Source organism: Adiantum capillus-veneris, chromosome 1 (genome assembly GCF_014529385.1).
Source record: "Adiantum capillus-veneris isolate H3 chromosome 1, ASM1452938v2, whole genome shotgun sequence".
Classification (NCBI taxonomy): domain Eukaryota; kingdom Viridiplantae; phylum Streptophyta; class Polypodiopsida; order Polypodiales; family Pteridaceae; genus Adiantum; species Adiantum capillus-veneris.
The window spans coordinates 168,768,405-168,790,144 of record NC_140931.1 but is presented as its reverse complement, the minus strand read 5'-3'; the positions used below and the strand labels follow the sequence as shown (position 1 = coordinate 168,790,144).

The 21,740-nt window shown below is 45.5% G+C and overlaps 1 protein-coding gene across 3 annotated transcripts in view; it reads right to left on the bottom strand.

Annotated features, from left to right (window-relative positions):
* The window catches only part of LOC147465994 (uncharacterized), a 67,029-nt gene that overhangs the window by 8,904 nt on the left and 36,385 nt on the right, over positions 1-21,740 (bottom strand). For 2 of the 3 annotated variants that reach the window (XM_086523176.1, XM_086523168.1), the window contains exon 5: positions 19,477-19,641. In XM_086523176.1, the coding sequence (XP_086379302.1) occupies positions 19,477-19,641 (165 nt within the window). Of the gene's footprint in view, positions 1-19,228; positions 19,273-19,476; positions 19,642-21,740 lie in introns of all 3 variants that reach the window. The other variant, XM_086523183.1, reaches the window with a different exon arrangement.

The window sequence follows — 21,740 nt, the reverse complement described above, 5'->3', positions numbered from 1 at the left end:
ACGAAGAACCGATCTTTGCTCTCGAGCCTCGGTCCAAAGAACCCTCACAGGAAGTATTATGTGTTCGCATGATTGATACGCACGCATTGATCGAGTGTTTCATTCGTGATCGTTTCCTGTATTTTAGTCGGCGTCTTTATGTGATCCTGTTTACTAGGCATGACATATTGTATGTTGCGCACGTTTTAGTCTTGGATGAGCACAAATGTATGCGGATTTTTCATGAAAAGCTGAAAAGTATGCATTCAAGGAAGTCACATTCCATGTCTCTTCCTTGGCATGACACAGTTGTAGAAAGAGCACATGAAAGTATGAGCACCAAGCATGGGCATTTCCGTTGTGAATAGCCACAGTTGATTGCTTTCGATCAGAAGAGAAAGATTCGATCTTATTGTTTGCGTGTGTGTGGTGAACGGTTTGACACTCCGTCTCTTTGTTCATCTACATTGCATGCACGGTCTATTAGGACCACAAGATTTTTTCCACTCACTTTACATGGAATAGGTATGTTCATGCTTTTGTGTTGGAAATGGTTTCAGGAATTTTTAGCCATGGAGATTCTTGAAGAAGAAAGAAGCAGGTCTCTAGACAAAGTTGAAGCATCAAAGGAGCCACAGAAGACTCTGTGTCGCTTTCGGCGCGGCCCAAAGAAGCAAGCTTTGCAATCCTTTATGAAGTTCAAGTATCACATGACCCACACATCAAAGTGGGCCGGCGAAGAGTCCCTTCCAAGATTGCGGATGTTATTGGCGATCTCCACGACGCCATACAATTCGTTACCAGTACCTCACTATGAAAAGGAGGGATGTCACGTGACACATCCAACCCTATGTGTCCATGGACAAGCTAGTAGCTACACCATGACCAGGGTTCAGTCAGTCCAGTCAATCTAGACTAGAAGTGATCTGGCACTTTTGTGAGTCTATTCGTAGACCGTGCATACCCAGTCACTTAGTGTAGATGCATATCCTTTGGTTGCACACAGCATGATCCATTCCCATCAGAATCCTTCAAGGGAATTTTCCAGTGCATTTAGCCTATTTTACCTATTTTTGACACTTTTCACTTATTATTTTTAAGTGACTTTTGTTGAAAAGTAGGTAGGGCAAATTGAGTAAGTTTGTATAAGCAAACCTAGACTAGCACTAAATGGCAGAAGAGGCAGCAGGAGCTCCACCGCTCAACAGGCAACTTCTCAAGCAAGACTCCCAACCTAAGCGATTCCACCCCAAGCAGGACCCCTAGCCTTTTTCATCACCATGCCTTGGCGTTTTTCAGCAGACCCACCATCGGCATAAGCAGCAGTTCCAGATCCCCCATCGCCAGCAATACCTGATCCCCCATCGCGAGCAATACCTTAGCGTTTTCAGCCAAAACGCAGCAGTCCAAAACAGCGTTTTTCAGCATAAAAACGCAGCAGTAAATCAGCGTTTTTCAACTGCCAGATCAGCGTTTTCCAACTGCCAGATCAGCGTTTTCAGCAGCAGAGATCAGCCCCAACTTCAGCGTTTTTGGATTGTAGCAGATTTTAGTCCATAGTGTTTTTGGACAGCAAATAAAAGATTGCAGATTTCAGCCCTTACGTCGGTGTCGTCATCCCCGTCGTCATCGTTAACATAGCCTAAACTTGCATCAGTCTCATGCATACCGTTTGTACCAGTTTGTGCAATCAATAGTAGACCACTCTCGCCGACGAGAGTGGGGCCTTCAGAGGAGGGTTTTACAACGTCTCTGGTGTCGTATCTCTCTTCTCTCTCAGTCTCATACACTTGCACGCACAGTGTCCATTCACTTTGTTTGTGATCATAGCATTCTCTCATTAAGAACGGAAGGCTCTACCTTCCATAAGAACAAAAGGAACCTTGAGCACAGTTTGGAGCACTCATCTTGAGCAAAGCGCAAACATTCATTCCGCTGCACCTAACATGAGTCATGCCACATCATCACACTTGTGACACAAATACTAGCAAAAGACCCTCCTATTGACAACAAAAAACTAGAGAGCGTGGAGCAGCAAAGAGCACATCCCAAAGAGGTTCAACCAAGAACAATTCTATCGTAATAGTTTGTTGTTTTTCTCTGTTTACACTCCATAGACATAATAGACGGGGTTTTATAAACCAAATTAGATCTCAGATACCATCTATCTATCATGATAGATCAATGGATTGGACTCTTCTCGGAGTCAACTTTTGCAGCTACCACCTGACGAGTGATGTCTTTCTTGTTTTCGTTGCTCTACTGTTGTTTTGTAGCAAGCATTCTCCCTCCAAAAGCAAGAGCAATAAAGAGTAGGTACCGATAGTGGAAAATTCAAATTGTATACACTCAATCCCCAGATATACTTGATGGTTTTGAACGAAAGTTGTTTGAAAAAAAATGTGCATGTCAAGCTCTATTCATTTCAAATGCTATCTGAAACGAACGCAGAGAGAGGATCTCCCGGCTACACAGACCGCCTACAGACACGCGTCGGACGAACCACCCGACCATAGCCACCATCCGGCAGCTCCCCCGCGCTCCGGCCAGCATCCGAGGACGTAGGCGTGCACCTGTAAGACGGGCATCCCATACCACCCGGTCTCACCTCCTCGAGGTGACCTCGCGCACTCCTAGCCTCGCGGGCTAACCACTAGCACTCTGCCAGTGGGGGTCGATAACTGCAAATGAGGCCTTGGCCTCCCTTTTATAATAATGGCCGGACACACTGGCCGTGTTCACACTACGTCCGCCCGGACACTAGACGCCCATCCCGACGACATCTAGGCTAGATCCCCTCTCCTGTGAGCGGGACATAACATACTTACCCCTTAAGAACCATTGATGTCCTCATCAATGAAGTGGGGATACTGAGCCTTCAAAGCTCTAACAGGTTCCCAAGTAGCATACCTTTCAGATTGACCCTTCCATTTGATTAAGTACTCGTCATGAGCCTTTTGACGCGAATGACAAGTACGACGATCTAAAATTGCCTCTGGTTCTCGAGGAATATACTTAGTTTGCATATCTCGCCATATATTTTCCTCGATGGGCACAACGATGTCGGCTTCGCCCAATTTTACCTTAAGGCGGCTGACATGAAACACTGGATGTACACTAACATCCGAAGGAAGAGCCAGTTTGTAGACAACTTGGCCAATTTTCTTTGTGATCAAGAATGGACCACAATATCTAGCTGAAAGCTTATAATGCTTTCCTGTTCGCATAGTCTTGGAATCCTTGGGTATCTTCAAATAGACCCATTGTCCCACATCTAGAGTCCTTGGAGATCTCTTTTGATTAGCATAAGTAGTGACTCGGTCACGAGCCGTTCTTATACTATCCTTAGCCAATTCGAGCATTTCTTGCATGTCATACAGGAAATCACGAGCTTGGCATTCCTTGACTTTCTCTAAGCCAATAGCAATTGGGGATTTAGGCTCAAATCCATACATCAACATGAACGGACTAAATCCAGTAGCAGAATACTTGCTACTATTATAGGCAAACTCTAACTGTGGAAGATACCTTTCCCAATCAAATTGCGTGTGAGAGACATAGGCTCTCAACATGTCCTCTAACGTCTGATTCATCCTCTCAATTTTTTCGTCGGACTCAGGATGGTCAGAAGACGACATACTCAACTTCGTCTGAAGATGAGCAAACACATCTCGCCAAAATCGGCCAGTGACCTTAGTATCTCGATCACTGACGATATCCTTTGGAAGACCATATAGCTTATAAAGCTGATCGACAAATAAAACCGCCAACTCATGGCTTTTTATTGTCGACTTCGTTGCTATAAACTTCGCCATTTTTGTGAGTCTATCGACCACAACCCAAATAGCGTCATTGCCCCGACTAGTATTTGGCAAACCAACGATGAAGTCCATGGAAATACTTTGCCACTTGGCATCTGGGATTTCCAATGGGTGTAGCAGGTTAGCTTTCCTAAGGCGCTCTTATTGACCTGACACTGAGCGCATCTCTTCACATAGCTCTCTATGTAAGAGCGCATTCTTGGCCAATAGAAATATCGCTTGACCAAAGCCAAAGTTCTCTGGATGCCTGGGTGCCCACATCGTGGCATTCGCACAAATTCCTTTGTCGAATCTCATCAATTTCCGACAAGCAGACTTTACCATTTCTGAACAATAGTCCATCTCTAATGGAATATTGTCACTGTCTCATCTCTCCAGCACGACTCACTTGGGTCTCCGGACCACCCAAGCCTATATGCGAGTCATGCCTCGCTTCGACCTCGTTCCATATCTTGCCAAAATGGCCATCAGAACGACATAGCCCTCGGAGAGAGAGATAGAAATCCATCGAGATTTCAGCCATAGACAAGGCATTGACCTCAGGAATCCTGCTGAGCGCATCGGCAACTCGATTGCTGGATCCTTTTCTATAACGGATCTCAAAGTCAAACTCTTGTATAAGCTCAACCCATCTAGCCTTCCGGCCTCTGAGATCACCCTGATCACAAATATAGCGCAAGGAGTGATGATCTGTCCATGCAACAAACGTAGAGCCATACAAGTAGTGCCGCCATTTCCTCAAGGCGTGGACTACGGCGTAAAGCTCCTTTTCATACGTTGGGTAATGCATCTCAGCGTCAGAAAGCTTCTTACTTTCAAACGCAACAGGACGTCCATCCTGGTATAATGCTGCACCAATAGCATAATCACTAGCATCCGTTTCAACCACAAACGGTTTGCTAGGATCCACAATGTGCAATATTGGCGCAATAGTCACCAAGTGCTTTAGTGTCCGAAAGCTCTCGTTGAGACACTCATTCCAAACAACAGGGGGATTACCCCTACGGTGAGGACTCGAAGTCTTCGGCCCTTTCACCCCTCCTTTTAAAAGTTGCATAAGCGGAGGAGCAACTTTAGAGTAATCCTTGATAAACTTGTGAAAGAATCCAATAAAGCCTAAAAAGGACTTTACTTGACGTACATTCTTGAGAATGGGCCAATTTCGCACTTTATCCAATTTTTCAAGGTCGACGCGAATTCCATCACAAGTAATGATGTGACCCAAGTACAGAAGCTCTTTCGTAAAGAATTCACACTTAGAAGCCTTAGCATAAAGCTTCTCAGTTCTCAGTACTTCGAGAACAGTGCGTATATGTACTAGGTGCTCAAACAAACTTCGGTTGTAGATCAAGATATCATCGAGAAATACAACAACGAAGTTGCCTAAAAATGGTCTCAGCAGATCATTCATCATCTGCTGGAAAGTAGCTGGAGCATTGGTCAAACCAAAAGGCAAGACTAAAAACTCGTAGTGACCATAACGCGTATGGAAGCCTGTCTTAGGAATATCTTCCAGTTTGATCCGTATCTGCTGATAGCCTGATCGCAGGTCTATCTTCGTAAAATACAACGCTCCATGGAGCCGATCTATCAGATCGTCCATGCGCGAGAGCGGATACTTGTTCTTGACAGTGAGCTTGTTCAACCCTTTGTAATCGACGCAGAAGCGCATAGTGTTATCTTTCTTTCGGGAAAGTAACACTGGCGCTCCCCACGGGGACTTACTTGGCCGAACAAAACCCTTGTCAAGATAATCTTTCAGCTGTCGCTGAATCTCGTCCTCCTCGGTTTTACTAAACCGATAGGGTTGCTTTGAGAAGGGCTGACTACCAGCCACCAACTCAATGCCATGATCTACTCCTCTCGAAGGCGGCAAGCCAGGAGGTAGATCATCAGGAAAAACATCCTTGAAATCCATTATGATTTCTCGGATAAGGTTGGATTCATCGGAATCCCCAAGTTCAAAAGAAGAACATGAAACATTTTTACGAAATTCAGTGACAGAAGTACCAAGCACTAATGAATCAAACCAAGCAGATGGTACACATTGATAAAAGTCAACATCAGAAGACTTTATTTCTTTACACATTTCCAAAGCAGTAACAACTGATATTGCAAAACCATTATTTACAGACTTCTTATTACAAGAGAGTGATGTACATAGTCTATATACAATGAGTCTTGTTTATCATAAAACCATGGAATCCCTAAAATAACATCTGCTCTGTCCAGGCGCATGATGTGGAGATCTAGGTTCTCTTTGTAATAAGCTAGCTCGAGCGACAAGTCTAGAACCATCCGATTCCATACATCCGTATCCACGCCACGAGCCATCTTCACGCGATACTCATGGTCACTGTCTCCCGTCCGCAGGCTCAGTTTCTGCACCAATTTTGCATCCACAAAATTGTGTGAGCTTCCATTATCAAGGAGTACGGTCACGTCGTGACCATTGATCTTCCCGGGGAAACGGAGAAGATCGTGCTTATCAAACACTTTGGTGCTAAAAGTACAATAGTGCATGAATGCTAAAAGTACTGTGCGCTAAATAATGGATTTCAACTTGAACAACATCAGAGTTACCTGAGATCTCGTGAATCTGAACCGAAGGACGACCTTGCGGTTTCTTTGTCTTCTTCTTGGGGCAATCCTTGATTTGGTGACCCGTCAGGCCACATCCGAAGTAAGCTCCCTTCTTCACTGCATCAGCAACTGAAGCATTTTTGGCTTTCTTCTTCTCCCGAGAAGATCTTGGCGGTGATTTGGACTTATGATGGAATCGGGGTCGCTTCCTCGAAGCGCCCTCACCGGATTGATGGTCTGCAGTTCTTTTCTTCTCATAGTTCGCTCCATTTATCAAATGGAACGTCCTAGCCTTTGCCACTGCATCCTCGACACCAGTCGGGGCTTTGTCCTTGATTAAGGCCCAACGGTAATCCTCATGTAATCCCAGCAGGTACATGTACACCGCGTGCGTAGAATCCACCTTGCAGAAGGTGAGCGCCTCCTTGAAAGCCGTCGTATACTTATCAAAAGGCAGAGTTTTCATCGAAAGACTCTACAGTTCAGCATAGGCTATCAAAGGATCCATTTTGGCGAAATCCCTCTTGAATTTCACACAAAAGTCAGCCCACGTCGTAGGCTTCTCTGTCATGTTGTGCCACCAGGTAAGCGCCTTACTGCGCAGATAGAGAGGAATCGTCTGAATCCTCCGTTCATCATGCTCTCCATGGAGATCAAAGTATGTGGTCCACTGGTGCAGCCAATTATATACGGCCAGTTCCATACACTCCTCTTCCCCTGAGAAATTTATAGTTTTGTATGGAATCGTGGCAGTCGGACCACCCTGTGAACGTCCAAAAGCAACAATATGCATCCGCAATTGCTGGAGATGGGTTTCGCCCTCGAAAATACGCGCAGTCGTCGATTGAGCCATATTTTTGAGAGTAGAGAGTCGAGAACTGAGCCCTTGCACAACCCCTTCGAGAGAGGCCAAGCGAAGGTTCGTCTGAACGTTCGCATTTTCTAGAGCGGTAACACGCTGGTCGAAACTCTGGAAAGTACTTGTAAACCATGTATAGAGAGCATGCGTGAATGGAATTTGGATATTACTTGGCGCGTCGTCACGCTACACGTCTGAGCTGGAGGAATCCATGGCAAAGTGCGTGAAAAACTGGAAATTTCACGCGAAACCGGGCCTTTTCTGCACTTTTCGATCGCGAAAAGTTGAAGTTCGAAGAGCTCCACGCGTCGACGTGAGCGTCTGAAGGCGAGCAGGTGATGGTGGAAGCGCGGGAGCGCGAGCAGGTGAGAGAGGGAGAGCTCGGGTGACGAACAGAGGAGTCAAAAGAGAGATCTCTGCAGACTTTTAAGTCTCTGTAAGTGACTTATTAATAATATGCAAGGTTCGCACTTAACTTAAAAAAATTGAAGTGTCTTGACCATACTTAAAAAGGGTCACTAAACATAAGAAGAAATAAATCAAGCCTGGCGTTAAAAAAAAGCAAACGCTGGCGCTGAAGCATATCGAAGGGAGAGGGCTGCCACGTGGCTTGCAGGGGTAAAAGAATCCATCCTCGTGTGCCCAACGTGGGTGCGTGTGCCCCTCCGTGCCCAACACACATGCGCAGCCCAACTCAAATGCCAGCGCAATGTGTTTGTCCACGTTGGAAAATACAGAGACATAAGAGGAATCAGCAACGCAAGTTCCTCGTCATCTTCTGCAGACTCAAGGCTCGCTCACACAGAGAGGTAGTTCTCTCTCTCTCTCTCTCTCTCTCTCTCTCTCTCTCTCTCTTTGTGTGCTTCGCACAGAGAGGAGGTTATAGAGAGATGAAGAAAGAAAATTACAGTAAGCTGAATATTCAGTCCAGAATCAGCAAACTAATGAATAAGTGACTGATTTTCATCGAAGGCTGAATTTTTATGAAAAATCAGCAAAAAGCACATTAAACTTCACCTGCAAACTGAGAAGAAAATAATTGATTAAACAATTATATTATCAAAAATTACATAAAACAGTGATTATCCGACTCGAACCAGCCCGTAGGTGTGCACACGGTCCTTCATGCAGCCAAGCCGGCTCTGATACCATGAAACGAACGCGGAGAGAGGATCTCCTGGCTACACAGACCGCCTACAGACAAGCGTCGGACGAACCACCCGACCATAGCCACCATCCGGCAGCTCCCCCGCATTGGGGCCAACGTCCGAGGACGTAGGCGTGCACCTGTAAGACCGGGCGTCCCATACCACCCGGCCTCACCTCCTCGAGGTGACCTCGCGCACTCCTAGCCTCGCGGGCTAACCACTGGCACTCTGCCAGTGGGGGTCGATAACTGCAAATGAGGCCTTGGCCTCCCTTTTATAATAATGGCCGGCCACACTGGCCGTGTTCGCACTACGTCCACCCGGACACTGGACGCCCATCTCGACGACATCCGGGCTAGATCCCCTCTCCTGTGAGCGGGACATAACACTATCCTCATGATGATTCCAAAGCGTGTATCACAATGACATATTAAATTTGATTTGAGGGTGTCTTAGATTTGAACCCCATCCCAATATTGGGGCTTCTACCCTACTAAGATCATTCCGTAAGAATAGACAAGGGGACTGAGATTCCTCGAAGGTGTACTCCCTCAGATTCAAGAGATTTGTCTCGCTAAACTTACTCGGGAAATCAGATTCCTCAAAGAGACCATAAGAACTGAGAATTGAGAGACTCCAGAATCAGGTTACAGAATTGATACTGCCCCAAATAGGTTGTAGACCCTAAGAACCAAGAGATCCCCTCTCTAAGTTGATTTCTTCCCATCCACAAGGCTCAAACAAGAGGCTCTTTGTGACAACAAGAGAGAGAGGCTGCACACATGCCAATCACAGCCAGTAAAACTGTAACAAACTTGGACACCCCAAGTCAAGATTCTATCGCGACACAACAGAGATTCACTTCAAAACACTTCACAAATTTAACAGTCGACACGGCCCGGCGTAGTTCCTTGCCAAGAGAGATTGGCCCCAAAGACTAGCGCCCCTTTCGGTATTTCTTTTATATTAAGCTTTGAGCGAAGTACAACTGCCCATGGGTGCTCGCTCTCAGACTCTGCGTCCAAATGCTCTGAGAAGTGAGTCCCCCTTGGGTCACTTATAAAGATTACAAGAAGCAGAGCCCCAAAAGCATAAAACTCAAAAGCAGTCCGTACAGCAATCAGGAAATTGCGGTCGTCCGTACAGCAACCACGTCAGCATGCTCTTCGCTTGATTTTATTTCCTAGGTGTCCTACGGCCCCTCGGCAAAGGTCCATAAGTTGAAAACAACTTATTAAAGGTCATGCCACATCACCAGTTTGTGACATACCCCCCTCTTGAAAGAATTGTAATCGCCCTCGATTACGCCTGCAAAATTGACAGGCCATAAATTGTCTCAGTATACACTAACTCTAAGTATCAACGCACTAGACACGACACATCTAGCACTTGTACAAAGACAACAGTCACATCACAGGACATCACATGACAAATCACAGAAAAATTCATTCCAAATCTCAAACCATGACTGCCAGCAACGTATTTAGTAATCGCATCTAGATCCATTCCGGACCTCACTGATGCCCGATTAACTAATCCTTATTGCAATCATGTCTATAGAGATTTATGAGACCGAAATGCTGCAATCATTTCCTCTTTCAATTCCTGCACTCAAACAAATCAAGTGAGAGAGTACAAATCAATCATATCAATTTCGGGAATTCCGTTTCATAAAGTCATCCAGCTGAATACTGTCAGCCCATCAGTATCCAACCCAAAGGGGACATCAGTGACCTTATTCAATCGAGCTAATTTGTTGACAAAGGAGCAGAGTGACTCCCCTCTTCTGCAAACCCGCTGCACCAGATTCAACATTGCTGAGTTCGGGGTTCTATCGGAGTAGACTATACTAAACCGAATGTTCAAGGTAAAGGTCCAAAACCTGAGGAGTATCTGCTAGGTCCTCCTCCTCCATCCACTTCGCATCTAATGCCGGATAGTTCTGGAATTTAACCAAGAACCACCGAATCACTTTATCTTTCATCTTTCTTTCCTTGTGTGCCAAAATCCGTTCAAGAACCCGTATCTCCTCGCTCTCTTCCACTTCCAGTTGCTCATCAGGCTCCCCATCTGGCACCTCACCTTTAAAAGGTTTCAAGAGACTCACAAGGAATGCATTGTGAATCTTCCAAGTATCGGGCAGCTTGGGTTGAAAGGAAAGGGCCATAATACCTCATGCTAACCTTTGAAAAAAGCCGCTCCTTTCCCTTTCACTTCCTTAGGCGTGCCTTCTCAAAACGTAAGAGCACCCAGTCGTCTTCCTTTAATTTCAAATCTCGTCGATGTCGATCTGCTACCTTCTTATGTCGTTCTTAACATTTCTCTAAAGCCCCCGGGACCTTGGCAAAAGCAATGTCCAAGTCCCTCGTGTACTTGTCGGCTTCAAAAATCTTCTCCTTAGTGCTGAGAAAGGGTGGAACCTTCGGAGCACCTTCAATTATCTCAAATGGCGTCTTCCCCGTCGAAGAGTGAACCGTGTTGTTGTAGGCAAATTCCACCAAAGGCAAAAAAAAAATTCCCACTGAGTCTTCTGATCAGCGATGTAAGACTTCAATAAATCCAGGAACAACTGAATTTGCAATTTCAGATTGCCCATCTGTCTGCGGGTGAAATGATGACGAGAACTGCAATCACGTACTAATGTTCTCCCAAATAGCCCTCCAAAACAAACTCGTGAATTGGGGATCTCTGTCGGAGACTATTGTCTCAGGCATGCCATGTAATCGAAATATTTGTGCAATGAATAGTCTCGCTAAATGGTCCGACTTGACTGTTTTCTTCACTGGAATGAAATGAGCTGCTTGCTAAATCTGTCAATGACAGTCCAAATGCCATCGTGCCCACTCTGTGTCTTCGGGAGATCAAAGATGAAATCCATTGCAATACTTTCCCAGGGGCAAGTGGGAATGGGTAAAGGCTGTAGTAATCCATGTGCCTTATGCCTGTCAAACTTGACCTTCTCGCATACCAAACAACTGCGAACAAAGTCGTCCACATCCTTCTTGAGTCTCAGCCAAAAGAAATTACGCTCGACACCTTTCAAGGTGGTGTCAATGCCGCGGTGACCCATAAAAGGTGGACAATGGCACTCAATCAAAACCTTTTCCCTCAACGACTGTGTAATACACAACATCGTTTTCTTCATCAAGTAGCCATCCCGTATAGAATACCCTCACACCATCTCCCCATTCTGTATCCGAGTGATAACATCGGAAAAATCTGGATCGATGGCGTACTGATCAACCACATCCTCGAAACTTCTATGATGGATCGCGGAAATAGCCAAGACGAGGGATTTCAGAGATAGAGCATGGATCACTGCCAATAGCTCTTTCTCATAAATCAATGCTACCAACTCTCGCCTTGAAAACATTCTGCTTTCATAAGCAATCACATGGCCTTCTTACATTAAGACCGCTCCCAGACTACAACCACAAGCATCAGAATAAACCTCAAATGGCTTTTGCAAATCTGGCAAAGCCAACACTGGTCCAGTAGTCAGTTTTTCCTTAAGTTTCTGAAAGGCACTCACCTCTGTCGATCCCCACGAGAAAGGGACTCCTTTCTGAGTCAAAATGTGCAAAGGGGAAGCTACCTCTACAAACTTCCAAATAAACCACTGGTAGTAAGAACACAAGCCCAAGAAGCTTCTAACTTCATGAACATTCTTCAAGTCTGGCCAATCACGGATAGTCTCAATCTTGGCCAGGTCCATCTGTACTCTTGTTGCTGAGATGATGTGTCCCAGAAAATATATCTCCAACAAGAAAAACTCGCTCTTCTTGGCATTGATAACTAATCTGTGATCACGCAATGCTTGAAAGACCTGTAGCAGATGGTGTCGATGTTTTGCTTCATCCTTGGAGAAAACTATAATATCATCAAAGAAAGTGCCCACAAAAGATCGATGCTCTCGGAAAATCCTATCTATCATTCAGTTAAAAGTCGTTGGGGCATTGGTAAGTCCAAAAGGCATCACCGAAAATTCGTATAAACCAAAGCTTGTCCAAAAGGCTGTCTTGTAGACATCTCCTAGAGCAATTCTGATCTGATAATATCCGCTTTTCAAATCAATCCTGCTGAAACAAGAGGATCCCTGTAGTCAGTCAAGAATACCATCGATCCTTGGAATCGAAAATCTGTTCTTGATAGTGATTTTATTGAGAGCTCTATAGTCAATGCACATCCTCCAAGATCCGTCTTTCTTTAGTACCAATAAAACCGGAGAACAATAGGGTGAAGTACTCGACTGGATGAGACCCTTTTCAAGGTCGTCTTTCACTTGGTTCATGATTTCTTCATTCTGGGCTTGGCTAACACGGTAAGGTAGCCGGTTCGGTGGTGTGCTTCCAAGAATCAAATCAATAGTATGGTCCTCAAGACGAGATGGGGGTAACTCGCCTAGCAAGCCTTCAAAGAAACAATCAACATGTGTGTGCAAAAAATCTTGGCGTTCTTTGTCTAGTTCAAACATGTGCTTTCGATGTTCATCATTCAATTCTTTCAAATAGATTGAGTAAACAAAAAGACTGGATTTCATTAATTTTGAAATGGCCGAAGCCGATATAATAGGGACGGACTCGCCCTTCAATTATACATCTAGTACAATTTTTATGCCCTTCTCATTTGTCAAAGTCGCTTTCTTGGCCCGATAGTCGACCACGGCGTTGTTCTTATGATACCAAGGGATTCCTAGGAGGACGTCACACCCTTCCAAAGGCATGATGTAAAAGTCATCGTGCCCTAAATACCCCTAACAATGTTCGAGCATTTCCTTTTAAAAATGATGCAACCCTCCTAATCTTGGAGTGCTCTGAGTAATGCCCACCAGAGAAGGCTATGTCAAACTGTTGGATGAAGGCCAAAGCCCCTCGGAGCATCTCGTAATCCAGAAAAGGATTCAAATTTTATTGACTGTCCGCCCTCTTTAAATTCCTTTGTCTTCTTGCTCTTATCTTCGAGGAAGTCGTATTGGTTGGCTCTGTAACAGTGCTTCTTCTTCGCATAAAACATGTGGTCGTCAGCGTCCGAACTGTCAGAGGATGACTCCTCTGTAGAGCTATCAAAAACTGGTCGGAATCTGAGCTTCTTTGCCATTTTCTTGTTCTTTCCAAAGCTTTGCTTTTTGCTTCGCTTCTTACCCTTTCTGTCCTCCTCACTCGAGTCAGAAGAGCTAGAAGAACTGTCAGAAGAAGAGGAAGAAGAACGGGATAGTCCTTCAAAACGCACAAGCTTCTTCTGCTTTTCTTGCAGATGCAAAAGAAGATTGACGGCCCAAGTAACCGGGGTAGTCAGTCCATAGTTACCCAGAACAAGAACGGGAGGGTCCGGAGAACAGGACGAGAATGGGGAGGAGGGGGAGCCGGAACGGTCGATAAAGTAAAGCTTGATTTACCTCCATTCGGCTTAGTCCCAAATCAACTCCTAAAAAACCCCAAACTTGCCCTCAAACTGCTCCAAACATGTCTCCCAAACAGCCCCAAATGCCTACTTTTTTGCCCCAAATGCCTACTTTTGCCCGTTCTGCCGTGCATTCCCTCCCCCGTTTCGAAACACTGTTCCGATTACACCCCGTTCCGGAACGGTGTTCTGTTCGCAACTCTGTTTTGGGAACGGGACTCGTTCGGAACGCCGTTTCGAAACGTTTGGATTGCATTTCGCCCGTTCCTTGTTACATTGAGTCAGTCGCCTTCTTGCGCTTCTTCAAAAAAAAAAATTGATTGATTCTTCGTGTCCAAAAGTTGACTGATCTGGGTCTAAACCACCTCTTGAAGTTGTTCTTCTGTAAATATCTTCGGAGTAGGAGGTTTCTTGATTGCCGGTTTGATTGGTGGTTCAGTGGCTTTCTGCCACTGAGTGTGCACTTCAGCCATGGACTGCTGGGTCAAAAAATTTGCAAACTGGGGATCTTTAGCAAACTGAAGCATCCGCTTTGTGCACTCGTCAACCAATTGTCGACGTTGCATCTCCAAAAGTTCATACTGTGTAGGCCAAGGTGGCCCATACTCGTCTTCTACTAAATCGCTTGAATTTGCAGTATTGCCTCCTCCCGCCTCAGCAGTTGCAGAAGAGGTCGATTGATTCTTTTTGGAATCCATAGGTTTCACGAGAAAAGGGATCGGATTTCTCGGTAGAAGAGAAATCGGCCGAGCTCTAATACCATTGTAACAAACTTGGACACCCCAAGTCAAGATTCTGTCGCGACACAGCAGAGATTCACTTCAAAACACTTCACAAATTTAACAGTCGACATGGCCCGTCGTACTTCCGTGCCAAGAGAGATTGGCCCCAAAGACTAGCGCCCCTTTCGGTATTTCTTTTATATTAACCTTTGAGCAAAGTACGACTGCCCGCGGGTGCTCACTCTCAGGCTCTGCGTTCAAATGCTCTGAGAAGTGAGCCCCCTTGGGTCACTTATAAAGATTATAAGGGATGCTAAAAGCAGAGCCCCAAAAGCATGAAACTCAAAAGCAACTTCTCCCAAAAGTTGTCAGCCAAAAACAATCAGCGCTAATTGCGGAAATCCGTACAGTCAGGCCACATTAGTAGCTAGCGCGTTTTGCGGCAATCCATATAGTAGTCAACGGAAATCGCAGCCGTTCGTACAGCAGCCACGTCAACATGCTCTTTGCTTGATTTATTTCCTAGGTGTCCTTAGGCCCCTCGGCAAAGGTCCATAAGTTGAAAACAACTTATTAAAGGTCGTGCCACGTCATCAGTTTGAGACAAGAAGCGACTGGCCATTCATCGCCCATCACTAAGCGCACATGCTTGTGCCTCCTTCCGATTGGAGATGGCGGGAAGACAGCCCCTTAAAACCAGGAAAATCCAATGGTTGGCATGCACACCATCGCCTCGCATCGGATTCTCCAACCTACTAAAGTTCCGATAGCCCCAGGTGAGCAGGCGGTGGATCTCTGCATGGGCGTGGTGGGCCTCTAGGTGGACCTGCTGCACTTTTTGACCAGCTGCAGGCGAGGAAGGTGCATGTGCGCACCCTTAGAAAACTGCAGATGGTTCAGAGCAGACGAGCTGGAGAGAGAGGAGAGCTGGCAGAACTGATGATGTGGCACTCCGTATGGCCAGTGGGAAAATGCAGGGTAGATTGCGGCTGAAATTCCAGGCTGTACAGCTGATGATGTGGCAGACTCTCTATGCACGTTCCTCACGTCGTTTATTGGCACTTCCTTTCGGCAGAAAGGGAGTGTAAATACGAGGGAATTTCAGCCTGTGTAAACGGAGCACCCTTCCAATGTTTGGAAGGTATGTTTTATTTTTCTCCTCTATAATCTATAGTCTCTCTCTTGGGATAGTCTTCACTGGGCCGAGGCATACACTTACCTTGGGATAGTCTTCACTGGGCCGAGGTTTTCTTTGGGGAGAGCAGCAGAGACTAGACTGACCAGAGCTTATGCGGCCTTGGGAGGCTTGGAGAGGATGTGTTCGCAGGTTCAGTTCCAGGAACCTCGGACAAAGTTATGGCTCTTTGATACTTTAGTAGCCTCAGCTATGATGTATGGGGTACAGGTATGGGGACCTTCTGTAGGCCACGATGGTTGGAGACGTATGGAGAGGCCCTTGGTATCTATGATCTCCCGATTGATTAGAGCCAAGGCCTCCGTACCTCACGCGATCATTCGAGCAGAGCTAGCTGCCCCCCCCATGGAGATTGAGGCGCTTACCAGATCAGTGTCCTTTGTGCACAGCCTATGGGATACTACTAGAGACAGATATGCTAGACTGGCCCTTGAGTCTTCCAGACAGTTAGCTCTACAGGGGGACACTTCATGCTGGTATGCACAGATGACTTCATGGTTTCAGACGCATGGCTTCACCATGGACAGGTTGCCCCCTTTCCAGTATTCTCTTCAGGCACCCTCGTTGTCTCTTACACGGGTGGAGATCACTAGACTCATTCGTCAGGACCTGATCCAGCTCGACACCAGGAGGACATGGATAGAGCCGCCTCAGGAGTTGAGCACGAAGATGGCTTTCTATAGAGAGCATCTTCTCCACCTCACAGGAGATGGGTTTGTGATTCGACCCAGCTACATGGACACACATATGTCTCATGGTTTGCGTTGTGCCATTGGTCAGATACGCACATCCTCACATCAGCTCGAGATTGAGACTGGTAGATTCAGAGGGATACCAGCAGACAGCAGGATATGCCGATTATGCCAGAGAGAGCCAGAGACAGAGTTGCACTACATATGTCATTGCACAGTGTTCTATGAGATACGGGGGCGTTTCCACTGCTTATTCAGAGAGGGTTTTGGTCCTCTATCTAGGGTCATGAGTTATGAGGATCAGAGATGTCTTGGACTATATCTACTTGAGTTACACAGGTATAGAGACACTTTACTGGGGAGAGCTAGAGAGAGGCAGTCCCAGAGACACATTACAGATTTCTTTTCACTAGATATGGGACAGCCAGAGGAGCAGCCACCACTGCAGAGCTCGTCCCACACTCATTCGACCACTATTGGCACTCTCATCGACCGAGCATTGGAGCTACAGAGATACAGACGACCGCGACTGAGGAGAGGAGCTACACAGCATCGACGGAGACTACAACAGAAGATTCGAGCCATACTCTCTCGACATCCAGAATGCAGATGAGGATGGATCCTCACCATTTCTTCCATCTTTGTTTCACACACTGTTACATCCAGTTTACCGGGTACCTATTGTATCAGCTACTACACCCACGTAGTTTTAGATTGTAGTAGTAGTAGTAGTATTTTGTTCCACTTCTAGTTCTTTTCTAGTTCTTTTGTACCCAGACATGGTATTAGATTCACTATTTTGTAACTGATTGGTCTCATAGGTCATTTTGGCCTTTTGAAGACGTTAATATAACATTTCATTTCATTTCATTTCTTTCTTCTTTTCCTTCTCTCTCTCTCTCTCTCTCTCTCTCTCTCTCTCTCTCTCTCTCTCTCTCTCCAGTTGGAGTGAAAAAAAGTGCCAACGTCTGTCTCCAGACGCCTTGTTAATTTAAGTTTCTTTTTATCCAAGTTGTATTTTTTATTGCTTTTGAGTATAAACTAGCCACCAGGGTGCCAGTTGTAAGTCTTCAGGGTAGCCAACACTCTGAGAAGAACTCAGCCTCTCCTGCATCATCTACAGTTTCACGTGTAAAGTTATATTTGGGGTTCTGCTTGAACCTTACTGTGCGCACATGCGTCTGTGCCGGTGGCTGGCCGATTGAGGGTGGACGAGCACCACCCACCGGGAGTCTGCACACATGCCGCAAGTCCAGCCATCTTCAAGCTGCAAGTCAACGCCATCTGTTGCGCTGTCCCGTGTGACAACCAATACGGCTTCTTTCCTCCACCAAAACGGCTCTCCACCGGGCTTCTAGTTTAACGTTATGGTGGTGCTGGTGAGAGCAACGGTAGCTTAGTGCAGGGGTGTGGTGGGGCTCTGGTGGGCCTGTGGTGGGCTTTGTGCACTTTTGCGTCGGAAGAAGTCACCTGTGCCCTGCATGTGCACAGGCTATCTGAATTTAGCATCTTCCCGCTTGGCACATGGTGCTGGCCGGTTGCTCTCTTCAAATAAATTTTTGCCCTAGTAACTATGTCAGGATGGGAAATTTCGGGAATGGGAATCAGGCCCCACCTCCCTGTTCATTTGCTTGTAAAACTATGCAGTCCCTCTTTGTGAGAAGAGTCGCCACAATAAATTACTCCTTGCTTCATGAATTGAGTAGTGCCAAGCAACTCCTTTAGAACTTAGAGCACGTCCGCACGGCCAGGGTTGAACCCCAACCTACATGCGTCAGCAAACCCTGCTCTCAATTCTCAACAACGGTTTCAGCAGAGTTGAGAAATTGCTTCTTCTGCCCCATCCGTGCGAATCCGCCCTTAGAAAAGTCTCAAACCCAACCAGTTTCAGAATCCTCAATTTATTGTCAGCCCATTGTTCAGAAGCATGAGCAACCATGTGGTTGGTGTGGGCCTCCCTGTTCCAGGAGGAGCCATAAAGGCATGCCATGTCCATTGAAAATTGGCCTTCAGACCAAGTAAGATAAAAGACTTTTTTCTCCAGAACCAACTGGAGGTGATACCAAAACTATGCGCACTTAGCATGTATGTATTCATTTATTGGTCCCAAGTCTCCCCACCATTTGTGACTCCTGGTAAAGTAAGCAGCACACGGTAAAAGCCACAAGTATAAGTGCCCCATGTAAAGTGAGCGGCACACGGTAAGCCACAAGTATATAAGACCATGTATTTATATCTAACTTTTTGTATAAGGGACAACAGGGTTACACATTTGTAATGCACCGGTGCTATTGAGTAACTATAATTTTGGTCTTTACATTATTTGGCTTTGTGCAATGTCGTACACCCCGAATGGTAGAAAATATGGCTCCCAGGGCTTCCTCCAAACTCAAAGCCTAAGCTTTAATAACAAACTATTAGTGATATCCAAGAGAAATGTGGTCTATGTCTAAAGACGTACACATCTAAAATTTCAATTTCTTTTTCCTTAATTATGAAAAACTCAAAAACATTTTCTAGCACCTAAAATGGAACTGCAAGCCGAATGGGCATCTTGAAAGACCATAACGCATATCAATTCAGGAATGGCATGAAGCTGCTGGATACAGCTTCAGCAAAGTAACCACTCGGAATTGCACATTCACTTCCAAGAGTGATGATCCTAGGAAAATTTACGTGGAGGATTTTAACATCATATTGTCCTTGGTCTTTGATAAGGCTTAATCAGCTGTGGGCTTAAAATGGTAGTCATCATAAGCAAATTGCCCTGGACCCGACATCAGCCAAAAAGCCTTCATCACCAGATACTCTACTAGAAGTTAGAAGGACCTGCAAGTTGAAGATCCATCATCGGACGCAAAAATGCAATCTCCCTGCGACAAGGGCAGCACATAATTTGTGTGATGACCATCACAGAGTAGCATTAAGTAAAATGAAGACAACGGATACATCAACTATAGAGAGGCTAAGAATTTCATATGCACTATCCCCCCCCCCCCCCCCCCCCCCCCCCCCCCCCCGCCAAAACGAAACACACACACACACACAACATATATACCAAAAACAGGAACCTATACCAAATCTTCTTCATCAGGCTTCAAGCCATTATTAATGCTAGCTCGAATAATCCGGTTTTCTTCCTCTAATTGCACACAGCGATCCCTTGCTGCAGCTAGATCTGCTTTTGCCTCTTTCAACTCACGTAACAATAACTTTGCTTTAGCAGCCATAGCCATTGCAACCTGCTCAAAAGATCAGCAACTCGTATGTTTAAAAGAGTATACCATGCAATGGATATGCAAGTCATTTCGATAAATTTACAACACAAACCAACTTATGAAAGATAAGCAATAACAAATAAGAGAGTTAAAAACTTGTTCTTCAACAATAAACCTGTAATTCCTTCAACCACAGCAGCAATAAAGTAAGATGGAGCAAACCACTAAATTAAGTAATGACTCGTAACCAATTCTAGATTGTAAAATTCTCCTGACTGATCAATTACCACAAAATAACAAAGTCAAATAGTGTAAACTTAACCTCAAAGATTTTTAAGAAAGCTATAAAATGCTACAATGTACGAATCTCTTCCTTCTGCACCCACATTCTTAGAATTATGAACCTCTCATGAGAACACCCGAGAACACCCACTTATTGATCGTAGTCTCCTTTTAGGGACTTGCCTAAATATTTGTATTTCAAATAGATACGGAAAATCTCTCCCAAAATAATTGATCCCCTTCGCTTGTCAGTTTGGTAAGCATCCAATTGAAGTAACTACTGGAAAGCTTTCTCTCTCTCGAGTGGAGATATGGGGCCCCTCAGTTGATCATCATAGCAGAGCTGGCAGTACTGATGGATGGAGATGTATGGAGAAGCCCTTGGTGTCTATGATTTCTCAGATGATTAGGGCCAAGGCCTCAGTACAACATGACATTGTTAGGGCGGAGCTCGCTGCTCCTCCATTGATAGTGGAGGCACTCACTCGATCAGTTTCATTTATGCATAGCACTTGGGCTCTCCCTAGAGACAGATATGCTCGATTAGCACTAGAGTCTTCGCAATAGCACTAGAGTCTTCACCACAGCTGGCATTGCAGGGAGATAGATCATGTTGGTATGCAGAGATAGCATCTTGGTTTCAGTTACATGGCTTTAGTATGGATCGGCTACCCCCATTTCAGTACTCTCTGGATGCACCCTCCATCTCCCTCACTAGGGTAGAGATTACCAGGCTCATCAGAAAGGACTTGATTCAGCTGGATACAAAGAGGACATGGATACAACCTACACATGAGCTAGGTACGAAGATGACTTTCGATAGAGAGCATCTTCTCCAACTCACGGAGGATGGTTTGTGATCAGACCAGGATACATGGACACTCATCTATCCCACGGAATACGATGTGCTATTGGTCAGATACGCACATCCTCACATCAGCTAGAGATCGAGACAGGCAGATTTAGAGGAGTACCTGCTGAGTCAAGGATTTGTCAGGTGTGCCAGATAGAGCCACAGACAGAGCTACATTACATATGTCACTGCCCAGTATACTATGAGATACGAGGCTGCTTTCACTGTCTATTCAGAGAGGGTTTTGGACCACTTTCTAGAGTCATGAGATACCAGGATCACAGATGCCTCGGATTATACTTACTGGAGATTCACAAACAAACAGAGGATCTCTTGAAGAGGGGCACAATGAGAGAGATCCAGCAACAGCGGAAGATTACAGATTTCTTTCAGTCACAGACAGAGGAGTCCGAGCAACGCCAACAACATAACAACACCAGAGGCACCAGAGGCATACTGCTTGATCGGGCGATAGAGTTGGGGCGGTCCCGTCGCCCACGGATGAGGGGGCCCTCTCGACATCGACGCAGACTGAGACAGAGGATCCATACCATACCGGCACGACATAGGAGCCGTCCCGACGGAGTGCCTACTTGGGAGGACATTGAATCTCTATAGCCTTTTGGATATTGATGTATATGTATATGACGCCTCGACTGTCAGAGAGCTCCATTGTATCAGCTCACCCTTAATATTCCCCTTGTATCAACTTTCACCCCACCCCCCTACCCACTATTTTTTTTTCAATTCTTTGTACATTTTTGTACCCAGACCTGGTATTAGATTCACCACATGTAACCTTTTGGTCTCATAGGTCATTTTGGCCTTTTGAAGACGTTCATATTACATTTCATTTCATTTCCTCTCTCTCTCTCTCTCTCTCTCTCTCTCTCTCTCTCTCCTTTTTTTTTTTTTTTTGGAAAAATCAGGGCTGTATATTACTGAGTACAATATAATCCCCAGCGGATGCCAAAATAGCCTATCACGT